Source organism: Schistocerca americana, chromosome 2 (assembly GCF_021461395.2).
Source record: "Schistocerca americana isolate TAMUIC-IGC-003095 chromosome 2, iqSchAmer2.1, whole genome shotgun sequence".
NCBI lineage: Eukaryota > Metazoa > Arthropoda > Insecta > Orthoptera > Acrididae > Schistocerca > Schistocerca americana.
This window is the reverse complement of record NC_060120.1, coordinates 934,064,556-934,092,527: the sequence shown is the minus strand read 5'-3', so window position 1 is coordinate 934,092,527 and position 27,972 is coordinate 934,064,556. Positions and strand designations below refer to the sequence as shown.

The following is a 27,972-nucleotide window of genomic DNA, read 5'->3' as shown; positions in this document are numbered from 1 at the left end:
TTACGTTCTTTGTATGAGTATGTAACTTTGCGCATTGGTAAATAAAAGGTGCATGTGTGCGTAAGTCTTTATTCAACGTGCAAGAACACAGAAGACTTCTTAAGTCGTTTAAATACTTACATACAAAAATCTTACAGTACAGTATTTGTACAAATATTGACTTCTCTCAGATAGAGATTACACTGAAATTAAATGGCGTAATGTGTCACACGTATTCCCCTCTAAGTATCTGTGAATGACATTGGGCCTCTGAGAGTTCGGGGAAATTACAGTGTGTGTACAAAACAGAGTGACACTGAGATATGAAAAATTATACAGTATGAGTGATATCCCATTCTTAGTTCTCATTATGAGCGTAATAATTAAGCGTAGTTTAGCACCATATACATTAATTCAAGGAAAAGTAGATTTAAAATATATTACGCGTTCATAACATTGACGTGTGAGAAGTTTATGTAAAGTCGCTTGCTATGAAAGGAATACAGGTTGCTTCCTTACCGTGCCGTATTAAGGAACGTAGAAAGGAAATAAAGTGATCTATTTTACGTTTTGGTAATGCTTTATTTATAGAAAAACTGTTTGAAAATTCACTTCTAAAATACTGCAAAGACTAGAAAAATAATGAATAGAAAATGTACGGTCCTGTTCAGCGGCGTAACTCTGATAAATATTTTATCAAATTTATAGGTGAAATAACTTTTACTACAATTTAGGTCTTTCTGAAACAATAAAAGAACTAAGCGTTGCATGTGCGGCCCGAAGAATCTGTTCAAAAGGCTCTCTATAAATTGTATGGTAAAATATACGTAGACAATGTGCATGTCGTATATATGCTTCCAAGAGACATTGGTATCATTTTTAGTGTTGGTATAGTTGAAGGAGGAAGATAAAAACATATGTTTCAGCTATCCTTTAAATATTTCAGTTAAAGTTCTCGTTTATATTGCATATATAAGTTATATATGTTTGACTCTGCGTCAGTTTGGGGCGATCTGGAAGTTATATTATTCTTGGAGAATCAAGGTGGCCAAGATCGCTAGCAATTATTTTTGACCAATTTCGAGAGATCTAAGTTGTCATCATCGGATGTTGTAACGTTATTAGTTGTACATGCTTGTTACAATACTGAATGTCACGTAGTGATGTTGCGTCAAGTACAGCATGGCAGAGAACATCAGCTAGTCATCAATACAACAACGCACAACTGAAACATATAGCTGTTGTGCTGATGTCCCAGCATGCACTCAAGTGTGATAGGACATCAGCACAGAATGCTGTATGTTTTAACTGTATGTTATTTCGTTTGTGGCAAGCTGATGTTCCCTGCCACGTTTTGTTTGACGCTACGTGACTATGTGACTCCCAGTATTGTAAATAGAATCTACAATTAACAGTGTTACAAGATCCAATGATGACAGCGTAGATCTGCCGAAAGCGGTCTTAGCAACAACAAAATTGCTAGATGTCTTGCTAACTTGATTCATCAAGAACAACACGTATAAAAACTTCAGCCATCCAAGTAATGACGTCTGCGCCAAATTTACATAACTTATCGAAAGGAAATAAAGCTGTATAATGTTATTAGGGAAGTTGTTAAATAGTACAAACAATAGGATAGTTCTTGGTTCCTAAAACAGGAATAAGGTATGTTTAATATGTAATTTCTTTACATCATTTATCAACATGTCTGTCGGTCACCAAGTTATTCAGCGTTGTCAGAATAACCTTCTCTGACGTTTAATCTGGCAGCTGTTATCGGGGTGGTTTCATGCTATCATTACAGTAACGAGCTCGCAACTTAAACCAGTGGTGACCTCCATTGACAGGAACAAATATTTCCGTTGGCACGATGCAGTGGCCAGTCTACCTCCTGCTTTAATAACGATAGAAATATGAGGAGGAAGAACTGAATATATATGGTGTAACTTGTGGATACAATAAATAAAGCATAGGTTTTATTGGTGGAAACTTCGTTAGGGGACAGAGAAGAGGAAGAGGTCAGCGACCGGAGTAGGTGATGGTGTAGGACCCAGTGTTGACGTCAAAGTTGCTGGCGGGGTGTCCCCGGAAGATGTTGGGGTCGACGCTGATGGGCGGCCGGGGGTATGAGGGCTGGTTGAAGTAGCGGTGCTGCTGCGGGGGTGGGTTGTAGTAGTTGTTCTGCGGGGGTGGGTTGTAATAGTTGTGCGCCGGCGCCGGAGCGGGGGCAGGCGCGCTGTACTGTGGGGGTGGTGGGGGCGGCGGGGGCGGCGCCGAGAAGGCGGGCCGCGAGCGGAAGCTGCTGCTGGGACGGCTGTTGTAGCCCTCCGACTTGTAGTAAACGCTGGGGTCCTCGCGGTACTGTCCGTCGTCGTAGCCGTCCGGGTTGTCGTAAGACGGCGACGCCGTGTTCTGCAGCGTCGGTGGAGGCACGTTGATGCCCGTACCTGCAACCACGCACACAGCATCGCGCTCAACGTACAGTGTAAGAACAGAGGATAGAATATAAGTTGTCACTGATAGAAGGAAATTCTTGGTTACACACAGTACAGGGCAAAGCTTATCCCTTATGGACATTGTAGAGTCCGTGACTGTTAACTGAATGTAAATACATAAAACTGCAACCAGTCACCTTTTTTAATAGTTATTTATTATTCCACGAACCCGTTTTCGAACCTTTTCAGGTTCATCTTCAGATGGTATTTTGGAAGTTACATCGCTATTTCTAGCATAATGCTAGGTGCTGGCTTGTGATAGTATAGGCGGCTTTTTACTGTTAGTGTCCATCTGTCTGCTTCCATTTTGGTGGCCAGTTGGTACATCACTTCACACGCTTTGACACAAACTGTATGCATTTACACTGTAATAGCGAAACTTTGCCAGTATGCAGCATGTGCTATACAACTGTTGCTGAGTACAGCACATGCTGGCCACCTAAAATGTCGCAAGCCGTCACCCAGCATTACGCTAGAAATAGTGATTTAACTTCCAGAAAACCATCTGAAGATTAACCTGAAAAGGTTCGAAAACCGGTTCATCGAATAATAAATAACTATTTAAAAAAGTGGCTGGTTGCAGTTTTATGTATTTACATACATTACAGGATTATTCACAAGGACCTCTGGGGTTTCAGAGGACTACTACATGGAAATTATGACATACAAGAAAATGACACATTTCAGTGGATAGGACATCTCTACAAGTTTAGATTCATAATACGCGGTGTGGAAAAATTGTAGAGCGCCCTGCCAAGGAGGGGCTACAGTTTTAGCCATGTGATTCTCATCGGAAGAGTACGCATGTGCTGTATTGTATGCTAGACAAGTGGACGTACCACTCATTGAATCACATCACATCATCACTGACTGTTTGTGACCGGCGACTGACAAGCTGTACTTTCTAGCCGGTATCGCTCCGCTAGCGAAATGGCAGCCAAGAAGGAAGAAACGAAAATATTCACTTCTGCAGTGTACCGTTTTTTTGGATACCAAACATCCTGCCGCGACTGAAATAGAGCAGAAGTTCCCTGCACAGAACAGAAAACCCCACAAAAACTGCAATAGACTAGAGTAGAAATATGACAAGAAAAAAAAATGGCCACTTCTGAGACTGGTCTATGCCAAGGCAACAACTTTTCCAAAGGCTGGCAGGAGATCTTTGGACTGACTACTTTCACGAATTGCAAGAAGCAAAAGCTACAATGGTAGATGGGAATTATCAGACGAACCGGGTGCGCCGGCCGGGATGGCCGAGCGGTTCTAGGCGCTACAGTTTGGAACCGCGCGACCGCTACGGTCGCAGGTTCGAATCCTGCCCGGGCATGGATGTGTGTGATGTCCTTAGGTTAGTTAGGTTTAAGTAGTTCTATGTTCTAGGGGACTGATGACCTTAGAAGTTAAGTCCTATAGTGCTCAGAGCCATTTGAACTACTTTTGAACTGGGTGCTGTACGATTGTTGACAAGAGAAAACTATCGCTCTCCCTCTCTGTCATACAGTGCTACTGTGCACTATGCGCCATGCACTATTTAGGAGCACAAGAAGGCTAACGCACAACCACCAAATAAGACCAACTTTTGGTCTAAAATTTCTTAGTCATATAATATTCTACACAGTTTTTAGTTTAAAAATTTGCCCTTACAAATTTCATCCGTTGTTTGTTGTTATGTGGCGTGTTTTTTTTTAAGTAAGGCCCCTTTTGTTGTAGACACTATAGTTCAATTCTTTTATCTTGGCGGCTCACGCATGCCCGCCTAGACGCGGGAGATTGCTGCGTTGCCAGTTGCACACGACGCACGCGCCAAGAGAAGCAGCACCATAATGGCTTAGTTCGCAAGCTTACGTTTAGGGGGGAGCGCGCAGTTCATGAAGTAAAGCCACCACGGCCGCATTAACCCTTTCGCTGCTACAAAGACGTGCTCCCTACATTCCGCGCTGTGGGCGATTTTGTCACTGCACTGCTCGCCTGTGCAGAAACATTGTGTTCTGACTGCTTTGACACTCTTTATCATTCGATTCCACAAAAACTATTTGGCTCAAAAATTAGAGTTTTACCTATCTTCTTGACTGATACCTTCCCCCCATAAATGACTTAATTTTGTTTCGATGTTCAACGCAGTTCTTATGCAGCATTAAATATAGTAAACCATAGCACGAAATTTTGAAGAGTTTGCAGAGGTAAAGTCCATAGAGTATACTTTCCGGATGATCGATTTTAGTTGCCACAATGTTGAGAATGAAATGTGGACAAGATATATGACGCGCACTTTATTAGTACGGGCGCATACCGCAACGAGCGCGTGCGTCGTGTACCGGCATGCCTCGGGAACAACTAGGCTCCGTTTCAGCTCTGTAGCTAACCTGTACGGTTCTGTTCTGTGCTTTCAAAATGTTTAAGATTATCAACTCGCCCGCTGCGTGTGAGGTTCGCTCAGTAATACGGTTTTTGTCAGCAAGGAACATGTCTGCTGCAGAAATTCATCGACAGATTTGCGAAGAGTCCGGTGATACTGATAGGAGTGAAAGCAAAGTGCGTAAGTGGGTACGAGAATTCAAAGATGGCCGTGACATCGTCCATGATGAGGACCACTCCGGTCGCCCTTCTTTGAGTACAGACGATTTGGTGGCTTCAGTTAAAGCGAGGATTCGCGAGAACAGGCGCTTCACAATAACAGGTCTCTCAAATGAATTTCCTGACGTGTCGAGAACAGTGCTTTACGACATTGTTTCTGAACACCTAAATTTTAGGAAACTGTGCTCCGGTTGCGTCCCGAAACTCTTAATAGAGGACCACAAAAACCAAAGTTTGAGTGTGAGATGAAGTACTTCACTCGTTATCACGAAGATGGTGACTGCTTCTTGAGTCAGATCGTAACTGGAGACGAAACATGGGTTTAGCATATCACGCCTGAATTGAAGCAACAGAGCATGGAATGGAGACACACACACTCGCCTGTAAAGGTGAAGGCCAAACAGACTCTGACCCAGTCAAAATCATGGCGTTGGTGTTTTGTGATAGGCAGGGTTTTTTTGTTGGTCGACTTCATGCAACGAGGAACCACTATCAATGAAGAAGCATACTGCCAAACCCTGAGAAAGCTACGCAGACCGATTCAAAACAAAAGATGCGGCATGCTGACAAAGGGAATTGTACTTCTCCATGACAATGCAAGACTTCACACTGCAGGTCAGACCCGCAGTTTATTGGACAGTTTTGGCTGGGATATTTTAGACCACCCACCCTACAGTCCTGATCTAGCGCCGAGCGATTACCATCTAACCGTTACATTGATGACGACGACGTGAAAACTATCAATGAAGAAGCATACTGCCAAATCCTGAGAAAGTTACACAGATTGATTGAAAACAAAAGACAATCTAACAAAGGGAATTGTCCTTCTCCATGACAATGCAAGACCTCACACTGCAGGTCAGACCCGCAATATATTGGACAGTTTTGGCTGGGATATTTTAGACCACCCACCCTATAGTCCTGATCTTGCTTCGAGCGATTACCATCTGACCGTTACATTGATGACGACGACGTGAAAACTATCAATGAAGAAGCATACTGCCAAATCCTGAGAAAGTTACACAGAGTGATTCAAAACAAAAGACATTCTGGCAAATGGAATTGTCCTCCATAACAATGCAAGACCTCACACTGCTGGTCAGACCCGCGATATATTGGACAGTTTTGGCTGGGAAATTTTAGACCACCCACCCTATAGTTCTGATCTAGCGCCGAGCGATTACCATCTAACCGTTACAATGATGACGACGACGTGTAAACGGCAGTGAACTCTTGGTTATCGGAGAAGGCGGCAAGTTTTTATGAAGAGGGTATTTTAAAATTGGTAGAGAGGTATGATACGTAGAATGAAATTTTCACTCTACAGCGGAGTGTGCGCTGATATGAAACTTCCTGGCAGATTAATTAAAATAGTGTGCCGGACCGAGACTCGAACTCGGGACCTTTGCCTTTTGCGGGCAAGTGCTCTACCAACTGAGCTACCCAAGCACGACTCACGCCCCGTCCTCACAGCTTTAATTCCGCCAGTACCTCGTCTCCTACCATCCAAACTTCACAGAAGCTCTCCTACGAACCTTGCAGAACTAGCGCTCCTAGAAGAAAGGACACTTGCCCGCGAAAGGCAAAAGTTCCGAGTTCGAGTCTCGGTCCGGCACACAGTTTTAATCTGACAGGAAGTTTCAGGTTTGATACGTGTTCGAACAAACTTGGCAACTATGTCGAAAAATAGAGTGAAGTATGTATCTACTTTCTGAAAATAAATTTACTTTTTTGTAATAACCTTTCGTTGTGTACTTATGTTCAAACGGACCTTGCTTAAAAAAAAACACGCCTCGTATATGCAAGAGTTTTTTTTCCTCTCTAGCACGATCAAAAGGAAAGTGAACCAAATTTTTGCCGTCCCTATTTGGAGATGCCCGTTCTTCGGGTTTTTGAGGTACGGTGGCCTCGCTGGCCGACTCGTAAGAATCCTTTCAAGGGCAGAGTGAGGTCGCGAGGAGATGAAGGTGAGCGCGGCAGCTGCGCTTACCCGCAGGCTCGAATCCCCTCCTGGAGGCGCCGTACTCGATCTCGCGCAGGTGTCCCGAGTCGTCGACGTAGCCGTACTTGCCGTACACCTCGCCCGTCGGGTGCTTCGTCTCGATCTTGAAGGAGCCGTCGGCCGCCTCGTAGCCGTAGCTGTAGGAGCCGTCGTCGTTGTGGCGGTTGATCTGCTTCAGGATCGGCACCGGCGTCGTCTGCGGGCCCTTGTACTGCGCAGCCGCCACGGCGGCCAGAGACACCACCTGTCCCAACACACACGTACACACTCCTATTACACCATACAGTGAAGGCTTTCACCACCGGTCGTGGTAGCTGCCAGCGGATCTTCATCTACATCTACATCTACATACATACTCCGCAATCCACCATACGGTGCGTGGCGGAGGGTACCTCGTACCACCACTAGCATCTTCTCTCCCTGTTCCACTCCCAAACAGAACGAGGGAAAAATGACTGCCTATATGCCTCTGTACGAGCCCTGATCTCTGTTATCTTTGTGGTCTTTCCGCGAAATGTAAGTTGGTGGCAGTAAAATTGTACTGCAGTCAGCCTCAAATGCTGGTTCTCTAAATTTCCTCAGTAGCGGTTCACGAAAAGAACGCCTCCTTTCCTCTAGAGACTCCCACACGAGTGCCTGAAGCATATCCGTAACACTCGCGTGATGATCAAACCTACCAGTAACAAATCTAGCAGTCCGCCTCTGAATTGCTTCTATGTCCTCCCTCAATCCGACCTGATAGGGATTCCAAACGCTCGAGCAGTACACAAGAATAGGTCGTATTAGTGTTTTATAAGCGGTCTCCTTTACAGATGAACCACATCTTCCCAAAATTCTACCAATGAACCGAAGACGACTATCCACCTTCCCCACAACTGCCATTACGCGCTTGTCCCACTTCATATCACTCTGCAATGTTACGCCCAAAGAATTAATCGACGTGACTGTGTCAAGCGCTACACTACTAATGGAGTATTCAAACATTACGGGATTGTTTTTCTTATTCATCTGCATTAATTTACATTTATCTATATTTAGAGTTAGCTGCCATTCTTTACACCAATCACAAATCCCGTCCAAGTTATCTTGTATCCTCCTACAGTCACTCAACGACGACACCTTCCCGTACACCACAGCATCATCAGCAAACAGCGGCACATTCCTATCCACCCTATCCACAACATCATTTATGTAGATAGAAAACAACAGCGGACCTACCACACTTTCCTGGGGCACTCCAGATGATACCCTCACCTCTGATGAAAACTCACCATCGAGGACAACGTACTGGGTTCCGTTACTTAAGAAGTCTTCGAGCCACTCACATATTTGGGAACCAATCCCATATGCTCGTACCTTAGTTAGGAGTCTGCAGTGGGGCACCGAGTCAAACGCTTTCCGGATGTCAAGGAATGTGGCATCCGTCTGATACCTTTCATCCATGGTTCGCAAGATATCATGTGAAAAAAGGGCGAGTTGCGTTTCGCAGGAGCGATGCTTTCTAAAGCCGTGCTGATGCATGGACAGCAACTTCTCTGTCTCAAGGAAATTCATTATATTCGAACTGAGAATATCTTCGAGAATCCTGCAACAAACCGATGTTAAGGATATTGGTCTGTAATTTTGAGGATCCGTCCTCCTACCCTTCTTATATACAGGCGTCACCTGCGCTTTTTGCCAGTTCTCGGGACTTTACGTTGGGCAAGAGATTCGCGATAAATGCAAGCTAAGTAAGCAGCCAATGCAGTAGAGTACTCTCTGTAAAACCGAATTGGAATCCCATCAGGACCTGGCGATTTATTTATTTTCAACCCATTCAGTTGCTTCACAACCACAGGGATGTCTATCATTATGTCCTCCATACGGGAATCTGTACGAGACTCAAACGGCGGTATGTTTGTACGATCCTCCTGCGTGAAAGATTTCTCATATGCTAAATTTAAAATTTCAGCTTTCGTTTTGCTGTCTTCCGTTGCCAGGCCAGACTGATCAGTGTGTGACTGGATGGAAGCCTTCGACCCGCCTACCATTTTACGTAATACCAGAATTTCCTTGGGATTTCAGCAAGATCTTTTGCTAAAGTATGACGGTGGTAGTGGTTGAATGCTTCGCGCATCACTCTTTTTACAAGAGCACGAATCTCTACTAACTTTTGCCTGTCCTCATTCTCCCGATATTTCTTGTACCGCGAGTGCAACTGTCTTTGCTTCCATGTTGTGTGGTCGCGATCTATTAAACTTTATCGTTCCTGACGTTTCGTCCTAAACTGCGCTGGATATCTTCAGAGGTGCTCCTGGTTCTACTGTGTCTTGCCCACTGACGGGTTGGGCGTTGGAGAGTGACTTAAATCCTGTGAAGAAAGGTCTCAGTACAAGTTTACAGGTGACTGGCACAGGTATGCGCGTCACAGACTAAACTAAATTATCGAGTTGTCGTATGTCAAAGATAAAGTTTGTATATCGATTCTTTAGAGCTGCTGGCCATGTATCACTAAATTTCATCTCTTCTTCTGTCAAAATTATCACCATGTTATGTATTTCGATGGCTTCTCGAATAGACGTGGATAATACAGGGTTATTCTAAATGATAGGCCCGTTTTCAAAACTTCGTATTTATTCAAGTACAAATCCAAATGAACTTGCTTTATACCAATGAAAAGAGGAAGTTCGAATATAATGTTTTATATCAATTTTATAAATTTAATAATTTGTTATCAATTAGTTTTTAATAATTATTTAATAATTAGAAATGTGATAAACGTTAAACGTGGTCACCGTTGGCTGCACAGCAAACATCGACGCGGTAGCCAAACTCGTCCCACACACGCGAAAGCGTATCTGCTGTTACTGAGTCACGGCAGCAGTGATCCGGTTCTGCAGATCGTTCACAGTGGTTGGTAGAGGCGGGACGTAAGCAGCTTCCTTCACATAACCCCTTAAAAATAGTCGCAGGGTTTGAGATCAGGAGGTCTCGGTGGTCAGAATTATAGAGCCAGGACCTCAAGTCCCCTGCGTCCGATCTAGCGCTGAGGAAGCGAGTCATTGAAAGAGTCTCCTACATCACGGTGCCAATGAGGCGGAGCTCCATCCTAATGTAAAATAAAGTCCTGGGAATATTCCATAAATAGAGGGAACAGGCATTGTTCCAAGATGTCCAGATACGCGTTGAAACAAAGCCTATACCGTGCCCGAAGCTATACTGAAGTTACCAGGGAAAACTGCTTGAAAATTCTAGTTCATTTTGAGACTGGAGTGTTCAAACAGACAGACAGATAAGAAAGTGTGAGTCAAACATTAATCTACGGTAACTTCTTTCTGCCACTCGATTTTTGATGAAATGAAGCCTATGTGTTGCCCCAAGCTACACTTAACTTACCACTGAAAACAGCATAGAAATCCGTCTAGTAGTTTTAGTGTTGAAAAGCGGACAAGACGGTTTTACAGTTTTATTATTAGAGTAGATTTTATTTGGTAAAATTAGGGCCTTAAAACCCTCCCTTACATGTAACAGATATATTCTGGGAGTCAACGCTACAATATGCATAGTATATGAGCAATATACAAGGTTATTCAGCTAAGCTGTTTCTCTGAGATGTTTCCTTAACCTTTTAAGATATCGTAATTCTATTTTCTCCCACATGAATAGCGAAAAAGTCCTCATTACAGAGATATCGGTCTAAACCTCGCTTTTTCAAATGCAGCTATAGTAATTTCTCCTGCTAATATTGGAGTCTTAAAAGTGTTTCACTTTCAAAATTCGTTTTCTGACCTTAAAATGTTCAGAACTGAGTATTTGTCTGTTTTGGTCATGAAACCACTTGTTCTCTTACGCGGAGCTCGCGCCAGGCTGACGGGGCTGTCTAGCTTGATGCAGATAAGAGTGTCTACTTACTTAGCGGAATAGTGGGAAAAATTTAATTCAAAATGTACTAATCACACGTGCTTACATGAGGTTGAACCGAGACGCGAACTTGAAGCAGAGGATGGTTCACCAGTTAACTACGGTCACAGTTCTGCTCTGATTTGCCGTAGCCTTTAACAAAACGTTTACTTCGAAGATTGAATTGAACAGTAAAACAGGGAATTCAACTATAGAGATTGTTAAATAATTTCTTCGCATCATGAACACACTTACATTGTAACAGAAAGAAATTTACAAAACTGACTTTGATTCTCTTGTACTAGTAGACACTGCATTAACCGCAGCAATGTAAGAACTCCATTTGCTGGAGATGACAGTAAAAAAATGGGAACACAACGAAAATGCACACCCGTTATACACTCGGTAATGAAGTTAAACTAATAACTATACAGTGTTTCGAAAGGATAGGCTAAACACACTTGACGGTGGCGTGTTGATTGTTGTTAGAAGTAGTTTATCTTGTAGCGAAATTGAAGTAGATGATTCCTGTGATTTAGTATGGGAAGAGGTCATTCTTGGCAACCCGAATGCAATAATAATTGGATCCTTTTACCGACCTCCCAATGCAGATGATATAATTGCTGAAAGGTTCAAAGAAAATTTGAGTTTAATTTCAAACATCTACCCGACTCATGCAATTGTAGTTGGTGGTGACTTCAGTTTACCGCCGATATATTGACGAAAATACATGTTGAAATCCGGAGATACGCATAAAACATCATCCGAAATTGTGCTAAACGCTTTCTCTGAAAATTATTTCGAGCAGTTAGTTCACGAGCCCACTCGAATAGTAAACGGTCGTGAAAACACACTTGACCTCTTTGCAACAAACAATCTTGAGCTAGTAACGAGCATCAAAATGGATACAGGGATTAGTGAACACGGAGATGTCGCAGTGCGACTGAATACTGTAACCCCCAAATCCTCCAAAAATAAACGAAAAATATTTCTATTCAAGAAAATACATAATAATTCGCTTGACACCTTCCTGAGAGACAATCTCCACTCCTTCCGAATTAACAATATAAGTGTAGACCATATGTGGCAAGAATTCAAAGAAATAGTATCGACAGCAATTGAGAGATCTATACTAAATAAATTAGCAAACGACGGAGCTGATCCCCCATGGTAACCAGACCGGGTCAGAACATTGTTGCAGAAACAACGAAAAAAGCATGCCAAATTTAAACGAATGCAAAATCTCCAAGATTGACGATCTTTTATAGAAACTCAAAATTTAGAGCGGAGACATCAATGCGAGATGGTTATAATAGTTTCCACAACGAAACTTTGTCTCGAAACATGGCACAAAAACCAAAGACATTCTGGTCGTATGCAAAGTATGGTAGCGGCAAGACACAGTCAGTGCCTTCTCTGTGCTATAGAAAAGGAAATGCTGTCGACGACAGTGCTTCCAAAGCAGAGTTACTAAATACAGCCTTCCGAAATCCCTTCACCAAAGAAGACGAAGTAAATATTCCAGAATTCGAATCAAGAACAGTTGCCAACATGAGTAACGTAGAAGTGGATGTCCTCGGAGTATTGACGCAACTTGAACCACTTAACAAAAACAAGTCTTCCGGTCCAGACTGTATAACAGTCAGGTTCCTTTCAGAGTATGCTGATGCAATAGTTCCGATCCGTAGTCAAACGCCAGAAAGATGCACATGTTACAGCAATATTCAAGAAAGGTAGTAGGAGTAACCCACTAAATTAGAGGCACTTATCACTAACGATGATATGCATCAGGATTTGGGAGCATATGTTGTGTTCGAACGTCATGAATTACCTCGAAGGGAACGGTCTACTGGCACATAGTCAACATGTATTTAGAAAACATCGTTCTTGTGAAACACAACTAGCTCTTTATACGCACGAAATGAGTGCTACTGCAAGAGATTCCAAATTGATTCCGTATTTCTAGAGTTGAGAAGACTTTTGGACTGTACCACACTAGCAGCTTGTAGTGAAATTGGATGCTTATGAAATATCCTCTCAGTTATGTGAGCGGATTCGTGATTTTCTGACAGAGAGGTCACAGTTCGTAGTAATTGACGGAAAGTCATCGAGTGAAGCAGAAATAATATATGGCGTTCCCCAAGGTAGTGTAACAGGCCCTCTGCCTTTTCTTAACTATATAAACGATTTAGGAGACAATCTGAGCAGTCGTCTCAGGTTGTTTGTAGATGATGCTGTCGTTTATCGTCTAGTAAAGTCTTCAGAATATCAAAACAAATTGCAAACTAATTGAGAAAAGATATCTATATGATGCGAAAATTGATCCTAAATAATGAAAAGTGTGAGGTCAACCACATAAGTGCTAAAAGGAATCCGTTAAACTTCGGTTACGCGATAAATCAGTCAAATCTAACGGCCATAAATTCAGCTAAATACCTGCGAATTACAATCACGAACAAATTAAATTGGGAAGAACACATAGAAAATGTTTTGGTGAAGGCAAACCGAAGACTGCATTTTATTGGAAAAACACTTAGAAGATGCAATAGATCCACTAAAAAGACTGCCTACACTGCGCTTGTCTGTCCTGTTTTGGAGTACTGCTGCGCGGTCTGGGATCATTATCAGACAGGATTAACAGAGTACATCGGGAGTTAAAAGAAGAGCAGTACGTTCTGTTCTATCGGGAAATAGGGAAGAGAGTGTCACGGAACATGACACAGGATTTGGGGTGGACATCATTAAAATAAAGGCGTTTTTCGTTGCGGCGGAATCTTCTCAAGAAATTTCAATCACCAGCTTTCTCCTCCGAATGCGAAAATATTTTGTTGACGCCGACCTACATAGGGAGAAACGGCCATCATAATGAAATAAGGGAAATCAGTGGTCGCACGGAAAGATACAGGTGATCGTTTTTTCCGCGCTCTTCGAGATTGGAATAATAGGGAATTATTGTGAAGGTGCTTCGATGAACTCTCTGCCAGGCACTTACGTATGATTTGTGGAGTATCCATGTAGATGTAGACGTAAGGTGATGAGAAGAGAAAGGATCAACATTTCTCAAACGCGCAGCAACTGTTTATGGGACGTGTGTCCATCATCACCAACAACAGAATAAGCAGCAGAGCATCGTCTGGAAACATCCATGATCGCCTACAGCGAACATTTCAGAAGTCCAATTTCTGTAAGACAGTTGATGACAGTGTTTTGGGATATGAAACGTCCATGGCTAATTCATTACTGTCCTAAATTTCGAATAGTGAACAGTGTTAGCTGACGTGAGCTACTGCGAGTTATGAATTCCAAAATAAAACTAAAAGGATGCGACAGAGTAGAAAAGGTGTTACATCAGATGACAATAATGTTTACCGTTATATAGCTGTGAAAAGTGTAGCGCACTGAAAATCCATGTTTTGATCTGCTGGAGCACCCACCATACAGTTCTCACCTAGTTCCGAGTGCTTTTCATCTGCTTGGTCCAATGAAAGAGCACCGGCGTGAGTCCAAGTTTTAATCGGATAACGTCACATAGTTAGAAAGACTAACTATGTGACGAAAAGATGTATAATTCATTGACATGGTTTATACCACATCAGCATGTATAGCAGGACGAAGCTGTCAGTGGATTAATCAGATTTAAAGATGACAACAGAAGGCCGTAATCGGTAATGTAAGAACTGTCATTATAAGCTGATCTTGTAGTAATAAATTAATCATTACATAAACATTTGTGAGCCTCAATAACGTCCGTCCAAAGACATGATACGCCACGTCCCTACAAATATTTTGTGCCTTTGCTTGTGTGGGTATCATCTCCCATATCGTAAAGTATTTCAAAGATGCTGTATACGCTAAATGAAATACAGTCAGTCTTAATAAAGCCATATCAGAAATACTGTCGGTCCAAGAGAAAAACGCCCCCTCTTCTCAAACAACACATTTTCTGATTTTGCTGTTTCAGTGTCGCCTTATTTTCCAAAGACGTAATGCTGGCTGTAATTTGTTTGTTGTATTTCGCAGGTATAAGTTGTAAAGAAAAGCGGGTACTACACAACATGTGTAAGAATCAACAGGAGACAATAGGAAGGAAAGACCAAAAACGAAGTTCTCGGATTAAAAACCTCACACAGGGATGCATTGTTTGTCACAGTGTTTCCCTCTTACTGTTCAGTCCAAAGCAACGATGGAAATAAAATACAAGTTCAAGAGCGGGGTCGAAATTTAGCGTGAAAAATATTAATGGTAAGATACGCTGATACCATTGCTATGTTGTGTGAAAGTGAGGAAGAATCACGGACTTAGTGAATGGAATGAACAGTCTGCTGAACATAGATTACGGATTGAGAATAAACTGAAGGAGGACGAAAGTAAAGAACTGTACCACCTAGCTTAATATCAAAGTTGGGTACCACAAACTGATGTGAAGGAATTCTGCTACCTTTGAAGCAATATCGCATATGACAGTCGAAGAAGCAAGGAGGACGTAAAAAGCAATTAGTACAGTAAGAAAGGGCTCTCGTAGCTAAACGAAGTCTACTAGTTTCGGACACAGGTCTAAATTTGAGGAAGAGGTTTCTGAGAATGTACATATGGAACAATGGGCGGAAATGAATCATGGATTGTGGAAAACCTCAAAAGAAGAGAATTGAAGGGTTTGATATGTGACGCTATAGAAGGATTGTGAAAATTAGGTGAAATAAGAGGAACCTATGGAAAATATTGACTAAAAGAAGGGAGTGAATGACACGAGATTTGTTAAGATATCAGGGAGTAACTCTCATAATACTAGAGGTAATAAATACAGGGGAAAACAGGGATTGGAGTATAACCAACAAACAACAGGGGACGTTGAGTGCAAGTGTTGCTCTGAGATGGAGAGGCTGGCATCGAAGAGTAAATCATGACGGGTCGCATCAAACCAGTCAGAGGCATGATGAATAGCTCCTCCCCCACCTCTCCAGAAAGATAAAGTGGAAATATTTCAGCCACCAATAGCATTTGTCGAAGAACACGTCTCTTTCATTGCTAATGTGTGAGACATTTCCTGTCCTAACGATCGCTGCTGTAACAGTCGTCCTTTGTCCAGCATGAATAATTTATGCCGATATTAGTGCATTGTTCTGAATGTCAGACAGCGGAGGCCAGGGAGGGTGACATTTCGCGCCGACCTTGCCTGCCGTTCTCACTTGCTGTTACTCTGGAATGCCAATAACGGTAGCAGCGAGCTGTTAGCTGCTCTGACCTGCCACTCACCACGTGACGCTGTTGTGTACTCACTTCCTTCTCTCCGGGCGTCTTTCAGCGTAGGCGGTGAATGCGAGAAGCGGAATTGGTCGAAAGAGCATACCGTTTTGAGCTTTCACAAGGCTGTACAGTGAGATACGTAACAATAACTCAGCTTATGACTAAGCACACTAACAGTGTGCTCACATGGAATAAAACCTTGAAAGATCTAGATAAGTTACCTGCTGTGGACTGTACTACTCAGGTTTCTTTGGGAAGGAAGGAACGTGTTTTTCGGGTTGTATGGTCTATGAATTTGATAAAAGCTTTGTCTATGTTAATAAGGAGAGAATTAACTTGATTTGCTTTTAGAACATACTTCATTTACTTTTCCATGTAATAACCACCGTTACCCGCCACATTGCCGTATAAACATCACCGATACCCGTGACTTTTTAGGGTGTGGAACTAAGCTTAGGCAGTCCAGCGTATTCCGCCTGATTTGTCACCCAGGTTATAGCTGCGTCTAGAGATTCCACGTCACCTGCAGAAAAACTGTCATGCAGATATATTTTATTATTTTAAACAAGGCTGCGCTTCAGCGACCCTGCCTACAGAAATTTGATACGATTGTAAAATAACAGCCAACCAGATGCAGTTTATTAATGTTTTATCATGGTTTAGACAAATAAAAATTTGTCTTGTTCAGAAGGGAAATGGACTCTTAGAACCACAGATTGGAGCCAAAAGGCTCTTGCCTACTGCAGTGTGCATTTCAACCGCAAATATCAACAGTTAAAATGCGTAATTGAAGATAACAACCCAATGCTGCAGGGCTTTGTCGTAAAACTTTTAAAATAAAACGCATGTGCCAATGGATCCAGTATGGCACATCGTGTCGCTAGCCACGTATGTGCCATACCAAATGCCAGCTGGATCCAGTGTCACGTCTGTTTTGTTTTAAAAAACTTACGTCAATGCCATACTAAATCTCAGCTTGATCCATTGGCAAGTGTGTTTTATTTTAAAAGTTTTACGACAAAATCCTGTAGCTACTGGGCTACTACAGGTCCAGCCATGACGTGCCAAATTTCACATATACAGGGTGTGTGAGCTGCGGGCGTGGCAAGCCCCTGCCTGTCACTCGGGTTTGCTCGCTCCTTCTCGGAAGTACCCGGAATAGGGCACAATTTATCTAGCATTGCAGTGAGTTCGGCAGCGCTGTTTACCCTTCGCTGTTTGTTCATTGTATGAAGGACGTCCACAGGTGCAATGGCTGTTTGCTCAAAAAGAGGCAATCTATCGATCTATCGTCACAATCCTTGAATGGAAATGACAGAAGAGAGAGTTCAGAATTCTCAGCTCGCATTAGCGACGGGTTCTGCTTATTTACTACGAAACGACATTACTGTACCATACAGAGAGAATTTAAACATTTTGATGACAACGAAAGAGCAAAAAATTACAACGATCAACAGATGGGATTCATTGTTGCATACATCAAGACGTACTTTACGCTAAATTTACAAAAAATGTGTGTGAAATATTATGGGACTGAACTGCTAAGGTCATCAGTCCCTAAGCTTACACACTACTTAACCTAAATTACCCTAAGGACAAACACACACACCCATGCCCGAGGGAGGACTCGAACCTCCGCCGACACCAGCTGCACAGTCCATGACTGCAGCGCCTAGACCGCTCGGCTAATCCCGCGCGGCTAAATTTACAGGCAGAGAGTACTTGAAGAAATTGATGGTACGAATAGTAAAATTCCAGAAGTGGCCATCATTATACCGCTGTCAGTTGCGACAGTCTTCAATGGAAATGAAAGAAAAGTACGGAGACTTCATATATTAAGTTGTTGAAGTCAGGGGGCATGCCTGGAAAGATTCTTTGGTTTAAAACTCACCGTTGTTGAATTTATGAAATAAAAGGGGCGGAGGAACAAAAATTAGTACATCCGGAATGGATTGCAGACTTCGAATTTTAAATGCACTTGACTGCACAGTGCCCACAGTAAAACATTGCAAGATAACTTCTTTCTGATTTGAAAGGGATGCGTTTAAAAAGAAAATCGAGTTTTTGAAGGGATACATTCTGACAAAGACAGTCCAGTTCCCTAAGCTCACTAGAGTTAAAGAAAGCGTGAGGTTTGAAGAATTCATTGTGGCCTTGCAGAAATTAAGAGGATAGTTTTATAAAGGTTTTGAGGTCGCTGTCAGTCTTATATCTCTTTTCGAGCTTTTTTGGAGGCCGTTTGCCTTTTTAGATGAAATCACCCTGTACATGTGCAGACGTAACTGATTAACTTTCCAGTTTCAGTGATAAATATTTTTACGTTAGAACTGTCCAGGGCGTCTACATTTCCCTCATCTCCATAGTGAGGTTGCAAAAGTGCTACATTATTTCGATCGACATATTCAGGTGAAAAACTTTTTTCGATTATCAAACGAAATGAGTCAGAATTGTGTGGCAACTTGAGTCCGAAACTCTGTAGAATTGTCTGCGTCTGTCCGTATGCCGACAGTTTGTATAAATAAAATGTGTATTATGTCTTCTGCTCACCAAAAGTAATTAATTACCGAAAACTTGATTTTTTTTTTGGTTCTATGTTGTTGAGAAGCGTGAAATTGACTGCACTGCCATTTAAATGCAGCGCGTTCGCTGATTTCCCCCCTTCCCCCTCCTCGCACTTGGACAGCGTGGAGTGGCGGCCGGCAAAACGTGATGCGAAGCTGAGCACTTGGGCACTCGGACCGGGGCATAGCCCACGAACCGAAATCTAGGGCACCTTGGTGCTACTGTAGACAAATTTCTATTTATCGAGACCATGGTAAAGGGTTCATAAGCCTTTAATGCTGCAACTGATTGTCTGTTATTTTCCAATCCTGTGAAGTTTCATGCAGCTACTCCTTCAGATTTGGATAAAAATAAAAATCAGGCTGTTATCATGATTGTTGTATCAGTCTGAAGCAGAAGCATCCAAATCGTACATCAGAGTGAGAACACAGCTAATGTGGTCAACAAACGTGGTTCATGGTTCTTGCTCTTTACAGTGACACGATACACAAATTACAGCACCTCCACTATGGTACACGAGCAGCGCGATGCATCTGTGCGGAACGATTTTCTTTGTAGAGAACACCAGATTGTCCAGTGTTCACGACCGTCTTCCCCGTCTCAGAGAAGAACGAATTTTTGCCAAGCGTGTCTTCCTACCAGATATACTATACTCAATGGATTGCGAAAGTGACTAGCGTTGTAATCCAGCGGATACAATGTAAACTATAGATCCTACATTGCTGAACTCGCAGTGTGCTACCTAGCGAGACACCGGGGTGAGCTGCATATGGATTCAATCCACATGGAAGATTAACGCTCGCTGGTCTTGTTCATCAGCCAGCTTGAGTGTGGGTTTTAGGCGATTTTTCACGCTCATTTTAGCAAATAATGGGCTGGTCCTGAATCTCTACCGCAGAAAATACGATACACAAACAAAATATGTTATGCTGATCAAAGTTTATGCGTTTCAGACTTATGTCGCAACGCTTAGGTTAAATGATGACTCTGGCGACACAAAAGGCATCATGGCTCTAAGTAAAACTGTTAGATCTTGAAAACATCGAACACCGTACTACGAGATACACCCAAGGAGAGATATGTAAAGATGGAGCAGCAACAAGAGAGAAGTATTGGACTAAAAAGGCCGTACGACAAAATTATAATCTTTCTCCGTCATTGTTCAGTCTGCACATCGAAGGAGCAATGACGATAATAAAGGAAACCTTCAGAAGTGAGATTAAAATGCGGGATGAAAGGAGAACAAAAACAATATTCGCCAATGAATTTACTACCACTATTGAAAGTGAAAAAGAATTACAGGGCCGGTTGGAGGTAGTTGAGAGCGTAACGACAACAGAATATCTACTAAGAATATACCAAAGAGAGATGAGATGAGATAAGGAGTGAGATTAGTGATAAAGTTAGTAACAAGACTGGTGAAGATGCGAAAGTGTCCTGCTATCTTGGAAGCAAATAATGCATGATGAATAGAGCAGAGGTTAGCACTGGCAAAGAGAGCATTCCTTAGTGACAAAAATCAACACTAATTTTAGGAGGATATCTGGGAATTTATGTCAGGAGTATTTATACACTATGAGTTTTCACCATGACATAGGTGTAGCGCCTTTGATTACTAAATAAATCATCCTGGGCCCGGGTTCTAACTAAGCCATTGGTTAAATTTTGATTAAAAGTCACCAGAAATGGCGGCCGAAGACTTTCGTCATAAGAAATCACGTTCGTTCTCCCAACAGTCTTGTCAAAGAGAGTGGAGGAGCAGACAAAGGTTCAGGACATTTTCTTGCCCTGGCTGTGCGAAACTGCCCCTAAAAGACTGAAGAATCTGCAATGATCAACGGTATGAAGACGCATAAGGCAACAGAAACCACTGCACTGATGACACATCATACGTAACCACGGGATATGTGATCTACAGTTAATAAAGTGTCATAAAATTCCCCCCACTGGCTAATGATAGCGGATTAGTCCTTCATTCAAATTGCCGGGAGGGCCGCCAAGAGAGACGTATATTAAATAATTAATGAAAGCGTTCAATTCTATGAGTCGAAGATTCGAATGTAAGAAGTCTTTAAATGATAGGGAAGCTAGAAAGTCAGAAGGAAAATGCAAAGTATCAATCTAGATACACTGGTGGTCAGCGAAGTGAATTAAAAAGAAGATAAAGATTTCTGGTCAGGTAAATATCAACTGCAGCAGAAAAAAGTGCAACGGGAGTAGGATTCGTCATGTACAGGAAGGTACGACAGAGAGTGAGTTACCGTGAACAGATCAGTGATTGGTCCATTTCCAATAGCGGCGACAGTGGACCAACGCTAACAACAATACTTCAGATATATGTATCAACTTCAGAAGGAGGAGGAAGGTAGAATGTATGAGAATATTGAACGGGTAAGTCTGTAAAGGGAGATGAAAATCTAACAACCATAGGTTAGTGGGACGCTGTAGTAGGGAAAGGAACAGAAGATACAGTTACAGAAAAATATGGAATCGGTAACAGGAATGAGAGGGGAGAAAGTGTAATTAAGTTCTGCGATAAATTTGAGCTGGTAAATGTGATCAAACTGTTTAAAAATGACAAAAGAGAGAGGTGTATTTGGAAAAGGTCTGCTTGGCAAGAGTTATAGGAAACAAACAGCAAAGGATATGAATAGTTAACATCAGTTATTCGTCTGTGAGGACGAAGATGTGGAGCAAACATTGATGAGACTCAAAAACATTGTACGATACGCCTTCGACAAATACAGGGTGGTCAGAAACTGTCGGAAAAGCATGTAAAGGGTATTTCAGGGTAGGTTATGCTGAGAAATAATTGTTAAGGAAAGATTTCGGTACGTTGCGCTACCAAACTGCTCGGTCGCACATCTTGGTATGATGCTCGATGACTTCTTGAAGGCTTTCTAGACGGCACCGGACTATCGTTTAGAACGCAAAATACGAGCATACCGAGTAACAGACAAGATTTGTAATTGGATACAGGACTTTCTAGGAGATAGCTTTCAATTCATTATTCTTAACGGGAAGAAATCGACATATGAAAAGATAATTTCTGGGTATAACAAGGGAGTGTTGGAGGTCCATTACTGTTTATAAAATGCACATAAATGATGTGGTAGATAACATTGGAAGTTCCATGATGCTTTTTTTCAGACAATGATGTTGTCTACAGAAAGATTGTAGTGGTAGAAGTAGTAGCAAAATATAAGAGGATATGAGGAGGATCAAAGATTGGTGCAGGGCCTGGAAGTTGACCATGAACGTAAGTAAATACCATAACATATCGCCGATAAATAGGCGAAGAGAGCCATTATTGTCCGACTACATTATTGGCGAAACTGGAAATAGTAATAACCATAAAATAACTATAAGTGACCTACTGAAAGTGTAGGAAATGTTCAAATGTGTGTGAATTCCTAAGAGACGAAATTGCTGAGGTCATCAGTCCCTAGACTTACACACTACTTAAACTAACTTATGCTAAGAACAACACACACGTCCATGCCCGAGGGAGGGCTCGAAGCACCGGCGGGAGCGGCCGCTCAATCCGTGACATGGCGCCTTGAACCGTGCGGCCACTCCGAGCGGTGAAAGTGAAGCTACCACCGAAAACTAATAGTTGGAAAAACAGATGCCAGACTGAGATTCACCGGAATAATGTTAAGTTAATGTAATTCATCCAGAAGCCTAACAAAACATTAGTTCGGTCGGTTCTTGAGTATTGTTCATAAGTATGGGGCTCTTACAAAGTCGGATTAATAGAAAATGTAGGTAAGATCCAACGAAGAGTGGCTCGTTTCGTCACAGGAATGTTTACTCGGTGTGAGAACGTTACGAAGATGGACAGCAAACTCCAAGACATTCGCTACAAGAGAACAGTTCAACTGAGGCTGAATGCTGCATAGTAGATATTGTTGTCACACCCTTCATGAACAGGTTAGGCATTTTCCAGCGGGATAAAGCAAGATCCCACACTTAACTCACATTAGAAATTCCCTGAGGAATATGAAATGATTGACAGGCCTGGCCAGTGTTCCTATTTTCCACCTGTAGAGGATGTCTGGGATGCGGTGGGCAGACGTGTATTTCATACAAAATTCCAGACAGCAGACTTCACAAACACACCCAGTATGTGTTTCAGGCATGGTGAGTAATTCCTGAAGATGACATTCGCAGGTTGTTGGCATCCACGCCATGACGAATATAAGTCTGCCCATACCTGTTGGGGTGGCACCATTAATGTTAAGTAGGTAACTGAAAAAGTAACTGAAAAAACCGCATTTTAACTATTAGATATTTTTATTTTAACCTTAATATGTACCTGTTTCGGTCGTGGACCATCTTCACAGGATATACTTGGTCTGTTTATGCCTTATATCATTGAAGATGGTCCACGACCGAAACCGGTAGATATTAAGGTTCAAATAAAAGCATCTGATGGTTAAAATGTCCGCCCCCGGTAGCTGAGTGGCCAGCGCGACAGACTGTCAATCCTAAAGGCCCGGGTTCGATTCCCGTCTGGGTCAGAGATTTTCTCCGCTCAGGAACTGGGTGTTGTGTTGTCCGAATCATCATCATTTCATCCCCATCGACGCGCAAGTCGCCGAAGAGGCGTCAAATCGAAAGACTTGCACCCGGCGAATGATCTATCCGAGGGGAGCCCCTCCTCACACGACATTCTTATTATTATGGTTAAAATGCGTTTTTCCCCGAAAATTTAATCATTTAATACACGTTCATGACGATCGTCTCCTAAAACCTTGTTAAAAAGGCTCGTTGACTTGTGCTTCATGTTATAGCACGTTCCACGTCTGTCAGTTCATAAAATTAAGAAAGAAGTCTATGCTTAATGCAGATGAACCACCACTGTCGATAATGACTGTTGGAGTATGTATCGATTTTACATTGTTGCGCGTCTTTGAAATACGTTATTGTTGACAGCGAAAGTGGATTCCTGAGGCAGGAGACAGTGGTGCCCGCGCCTGCGTGGTTAGGCCGCCAGCGACGCGCGTTTCGCCGGTCGAGCGAGCACGGGACGAAGTGGAGCGGTGAGGTGAGGTGGGCTGGGGGCGAAGAGCGCAACGGGAGGCAAGGAAGGCGAGGCGAAGCACACGCCTTTGTGGCTCTCAAGGCCCGCGCTGACCGCTGGCATTCCGCGCTGGGCAGGTCCAACCTTGGGTGTGGCCAGCAGGTCGCGTGTTGCTTGCAAGCTGTTGCCAGGACGCGGCACTACACCTCCTCTGCAGACAAGAAAACGACGAGGGCCAGCCGTGGCAGACCAAACGATGGAGTACAATATTTGCACACAACGGAAGTTCCCGTAAATCAGTTCTGAAGCAAAGGATTGGTATTTAAAATTTCGTCGACGACTAGATCATTAGTCACTGAGCGCACGTTTGTACTGCTGAACGATGGGGAAGATTGCAAAGGAACCATCCTGACGTTTGCCCTAAGTGATTTAGCGAAACCACCGAAACCGTAAATCTGGATGACCCGACAGAGAAGAATCGTCCTACCAACTGAGGATCCAGTGGCTTACCACTGCGCCACTCAAGTTGACAGATTATGCAAGAAGTGAAATGTTCACGGAAGGAATAGGCCTTTGGTAGAATGAAAAGATACAAGAGAACACAGGAGAGGAATGGATGGGAAGCTAACTCAAATGGCTCTGAGCACTATGGGACTTAACATCTATGGTCATCAGTCCCCTAGAACTTAGAACTACTTAAACCTAACTAACCTAAGGACAGCACACAACACCCAGCCATCACGAGGCAGAGAAAATCCCTGACCCCGCCGGGAATCGAACCCGGGAACCCGGGCGTGGGAAGCGAGAACGCTACCGCACGACCACGAGATGCGGGCTGGGAAGCTAACTCTTAAGGCCCGGTGAACATTCAGGGCGTCACTGACAGAGGTAATACACACATGGAACGATTTCAAAACACGTCTGTCGTAATATCTTTGAACGGACAGTCCTTGCAAGTATCGTTAAGGAAAAAACACGAACATCGTTTCCCGGAACAAGTTATAGGTTGGTTCAAATGGCTCTGAGCACTATGAGACTTAACTTCTGAGGTCATCAGAGAACTACGTAAACCTAACTAACCTAAAGACATCACACACATCCATGCCCGAGGCAGGATTCGAACCTGCGACCGTAGCGGTCACGCGGTTCCAGACTGAAGCGCCTAGACCCGCACGGCCACACCGGCCGGCAAATTATAGGTCAATCACACGACTGTTAAGGCATCCGTTACTACAGAAATAATACGAATCGAGAGAAACAGCGACTGTTGCAAATTTGTGTGCGATTCTTTATTAGCTTCACAGTTACGATATAATACTGTTGATTATAAGTTTCGGCCGTTACAAAGCATCTTCAGATCTACAAAAATGAAAGATACGAAACTACTGCATTCAACTTAAAACTTGGTGCACATATGGCTTATAGTAGATCTGTGGCGAAGCACATGGCAAGACTCGTCACGTTCTTCGCTACAGATACACTGTCAGCCATATGTGCTCCACGTTTTTCGTTCTATTAACATAGTTGTTCATGGTATGATTCTTGGTAAAACCATGGTTTGTCGTACATCTGAGTATGTCACATTACGTCTGAGAATGGTCTGTTTATGATCGAAACTGACTGTTTAATACAGTCACAATACAGCTGTGTGAAATCCACGATATTCTAAAAATTTCTAGACTCTGGAAATCATTCCCTCCGCAAAATAATAGTTATTTTCTATACCCACACCGCTATTTTAACTCCCAGGAGTATAATCAAGAATAAATATATTAAATATGATTGAGGTTGAAGAAGTTAATAAAAGAGAAAATATTTGAAAATATATTTTGCTACAGAAACCACATTAATATCCAAAACAATAATGACAGAAATGTAAAGCGTTACTTATCGCTCGATGTAGGGATATTAATACAATGTTTTCAGCAAGGGTCGTTGAAGTGGGTGAAAGGAATTTATTTCCAGTATTCGAATGGCTGCTCGAAATTAATAGTATTAAATGCAGATTCGTAAGCAGTTAGGAAAGATTTATCTGTTTTAATGTTTCATTAAAGGGAAGCAGTGGTTGGGAATGGAGTGAGACAGGATTGTAGCCTATCCCCGATGTTATTCTTTCTGTATATTGAACAAGCAGTAAAGGAAACAAAAGAAAAATTCGGAGTAGGAATTAAAATCCATGGAGAAGAAATAAAAACTTTGAGGTTCGCCGATGAGATTGTAATTCTGTCAGAGGCAGCAAAGGACGTGGAAGAGCAGCTGAACGGAATGGACAGAGTCTTGAAAGGAGGATATAAGATGAACATCAACAAAAGCAAAACAAGGATAATGGAATATAGTCGAATTAAATCGGGTGATGCTGCGGGAATTAGATTAGGAAATGAGACACTTAAAGTAGTAAATGAGTTTTGCTATTTGGGGAGCAAAATAACTGATGATTGTCGAAGTAGAGAGGATATAAAATGTAGACTGGTAACAGCAAGGAAAGCGTTTCTGAAGAAGAGAAATTTGTTAACATCGAGTCTAGATTTAAGCGTCAGGAAGTCGTTTCTGAAAGTATTTGTATGGAGTGTAGCCATGTATGGAAGTGAAACGTGGGCGATAAATGGTTTAGACAAGAAGAGAATAGAAGCTTTCGAAATGTGGTGCTAGAGAGGAATGCTGAAGATTAGATGGGTAGATCACATAACTAATGAGGAGGTATGGAATAAAATTGGAGAGAAGAGAAATTTGTGGCACAACTTGACTAGAAGAAGGGATCGGTTGGTAGGGCATATTCTGAGGCATTAAGGGATCACCAATTTAGTATTGGAGGGCAGCGTGGAGGGTAAAAATCGTAGAGGGAGACCAAGAGATGAATACAGTAAACAGATTCAGAAGGATGTAGGTTGCAGTAGGTACTGGGAGATGAAGAAGCTTGCACAGGATAGAGTAGCATTGAGAGCTGCATAAACCAGTCTTTGGACTGAAGACAACAATGTTTCATAGTTTACGTCAGAATTTATCATGTATTCTCGAAAATAAACACGATAACAAAATTTTTAAAAAATGTCGATTTAAACAGAACGTGTAGTAACTCACTGTAAGTAAGAGGAAGCACTAGAATTCTGTGGATATCATACACAATAGTGTTTCGATATTAATATCAATTGTTGGAGACATGCTATGCATAATAACTAAGAGTAGCAAATAGACATTTCGTGAAGTAAGTACAGAAAGTAAATAGCTCTACAGTGTTTCTAACGTTTAAAAATTTTATAGTGAAGTAATTATGCTAGCTTCTACACACATGTAAACAAATACAAGAAGAACAGCAAGTTGGGGTAACTCTCTGTAAGCATTTACAAAACATTAATAATGGTCCTAATGCTTCGAAAGTTTGAAACTTTTGTGCAAAAATAAACGTATATGTCATGAAATACATAAGTTGAAGCAGAATTTTCGTTGAGGTGATTTTCCATGGGCAAATGCAAAAGATAAATATTGGCTATAATGCTCCCGAAATTTAGAACTTTTATGCACAGATAGTCACACAATTTTCCTGTAACTTATTAAGAAATATTAATAATGGCCTAAATATTTGGGAAGTAAAAACTTTGAAAGTGAAGTAAAATTGAAAGTTAGCTAGGCACAGTTTAAACTTTTGATGTAAAAATAATGACGTAATATTGTTAGTAAGCACAATGAAGTAAAACTATATGTTGGGATGACTTTCAGGAAGGAATCGGAAAATATGAGTAGTGCGGCTTTAATCCTTGGGAAGTTTGAAACTTCCATACGTAAATAATCATGCAGGCTTGTCAGTATACATACTGAAGTGAATCTGTAAGTTCTGAAGATTTTCAGGAAAGAGATTAGATAAAAAGTGGCTTTAATGCCGGGAAAGCCTGAAATTTTTATACACAAATAAACTTCTTAGTGTATAAATAAACAAACTGACGAATGTTAAATGATTTTTTGTGAACTGTTAGAAAAAATAAATGGCGACTTTAATGTTACTGAGGGTTAAAACTTTGAAAACCAAGTAATCATGAGATATTGTAAACGCATAAATAGAAATAAAACTGAGGTAAGTTAGAAAGGGAGGGCAGAGAATGTAAGGAGGCAAGACAGAAGCGACTTACGATAGCGAGCGTGGCCGGCGACATGTCTTGCTGTTAGCGTGCGTCGGGCCGGAGTGCGGCGGCGCGGCCACACGCCCTGTATATATAGCC

The 27,972-nt window shown here is 42.1% G+C and overlaps 1 protein-coding gene and 1 non-coding gene across 2 annotated transcripts; both read right to left on the bottom strand.

Moving 5' to 3' along the window:
- Nucleotides 1-55: 55 nt before the first annotated feature.
- Nucleotides 56-27,972, bottom strand: LOC124596013 (extensin-2). Its single transcript, XM_047134968.1, has 3 exons — nt 27,883-27,972; nt 7,039-7,294; nt 56-2,426 (listed from the first exon to the last, which is right to left on the bottom strand). Exons 1-3 carry the CDS (start codon nt 27,904-27,906, stop codon nt 1,999-2,001), a joined length of 708 nt encoding a protein of 235 aa, XP_046990924.1. The 5' UTR covers nt 27,907-27,972; the 3' UTR covers nt 56-1,998.
- Nucleotides 6,424-6,498, bottom strand: Trnal-caa. The gene has a single exon. It is a non-coding gene; the product is annotated as a tRNA-Leu (tRNA).

What these genes read in the sequence shown, in the direction of transcription:
- LOC124596013 (XM_047134968.1), bottom strand. Translation starts at nt 27,906, where the DNA reads ATGTCGCCGGCCACGCTCGCTATC. An exon ending in CGCCGGCCACGCTCGCTATC is followed by an intron (nt 7,295 to 27,882) that starts GTAAGTCGCTTC and finishes GTGTTGGGACAG; the next exon opens with GTGGTGTCTCTGGCCGCCGT. An exon ending in GAGGGGATTCGAGCCTGCGG is followed by an intron (nt 2,427 to 7,038) that starts GTAAGCGCAGCT and finishes GCGTGGTTGCAG; the next exon opens with GTACGGGCATCAACGTGCCT.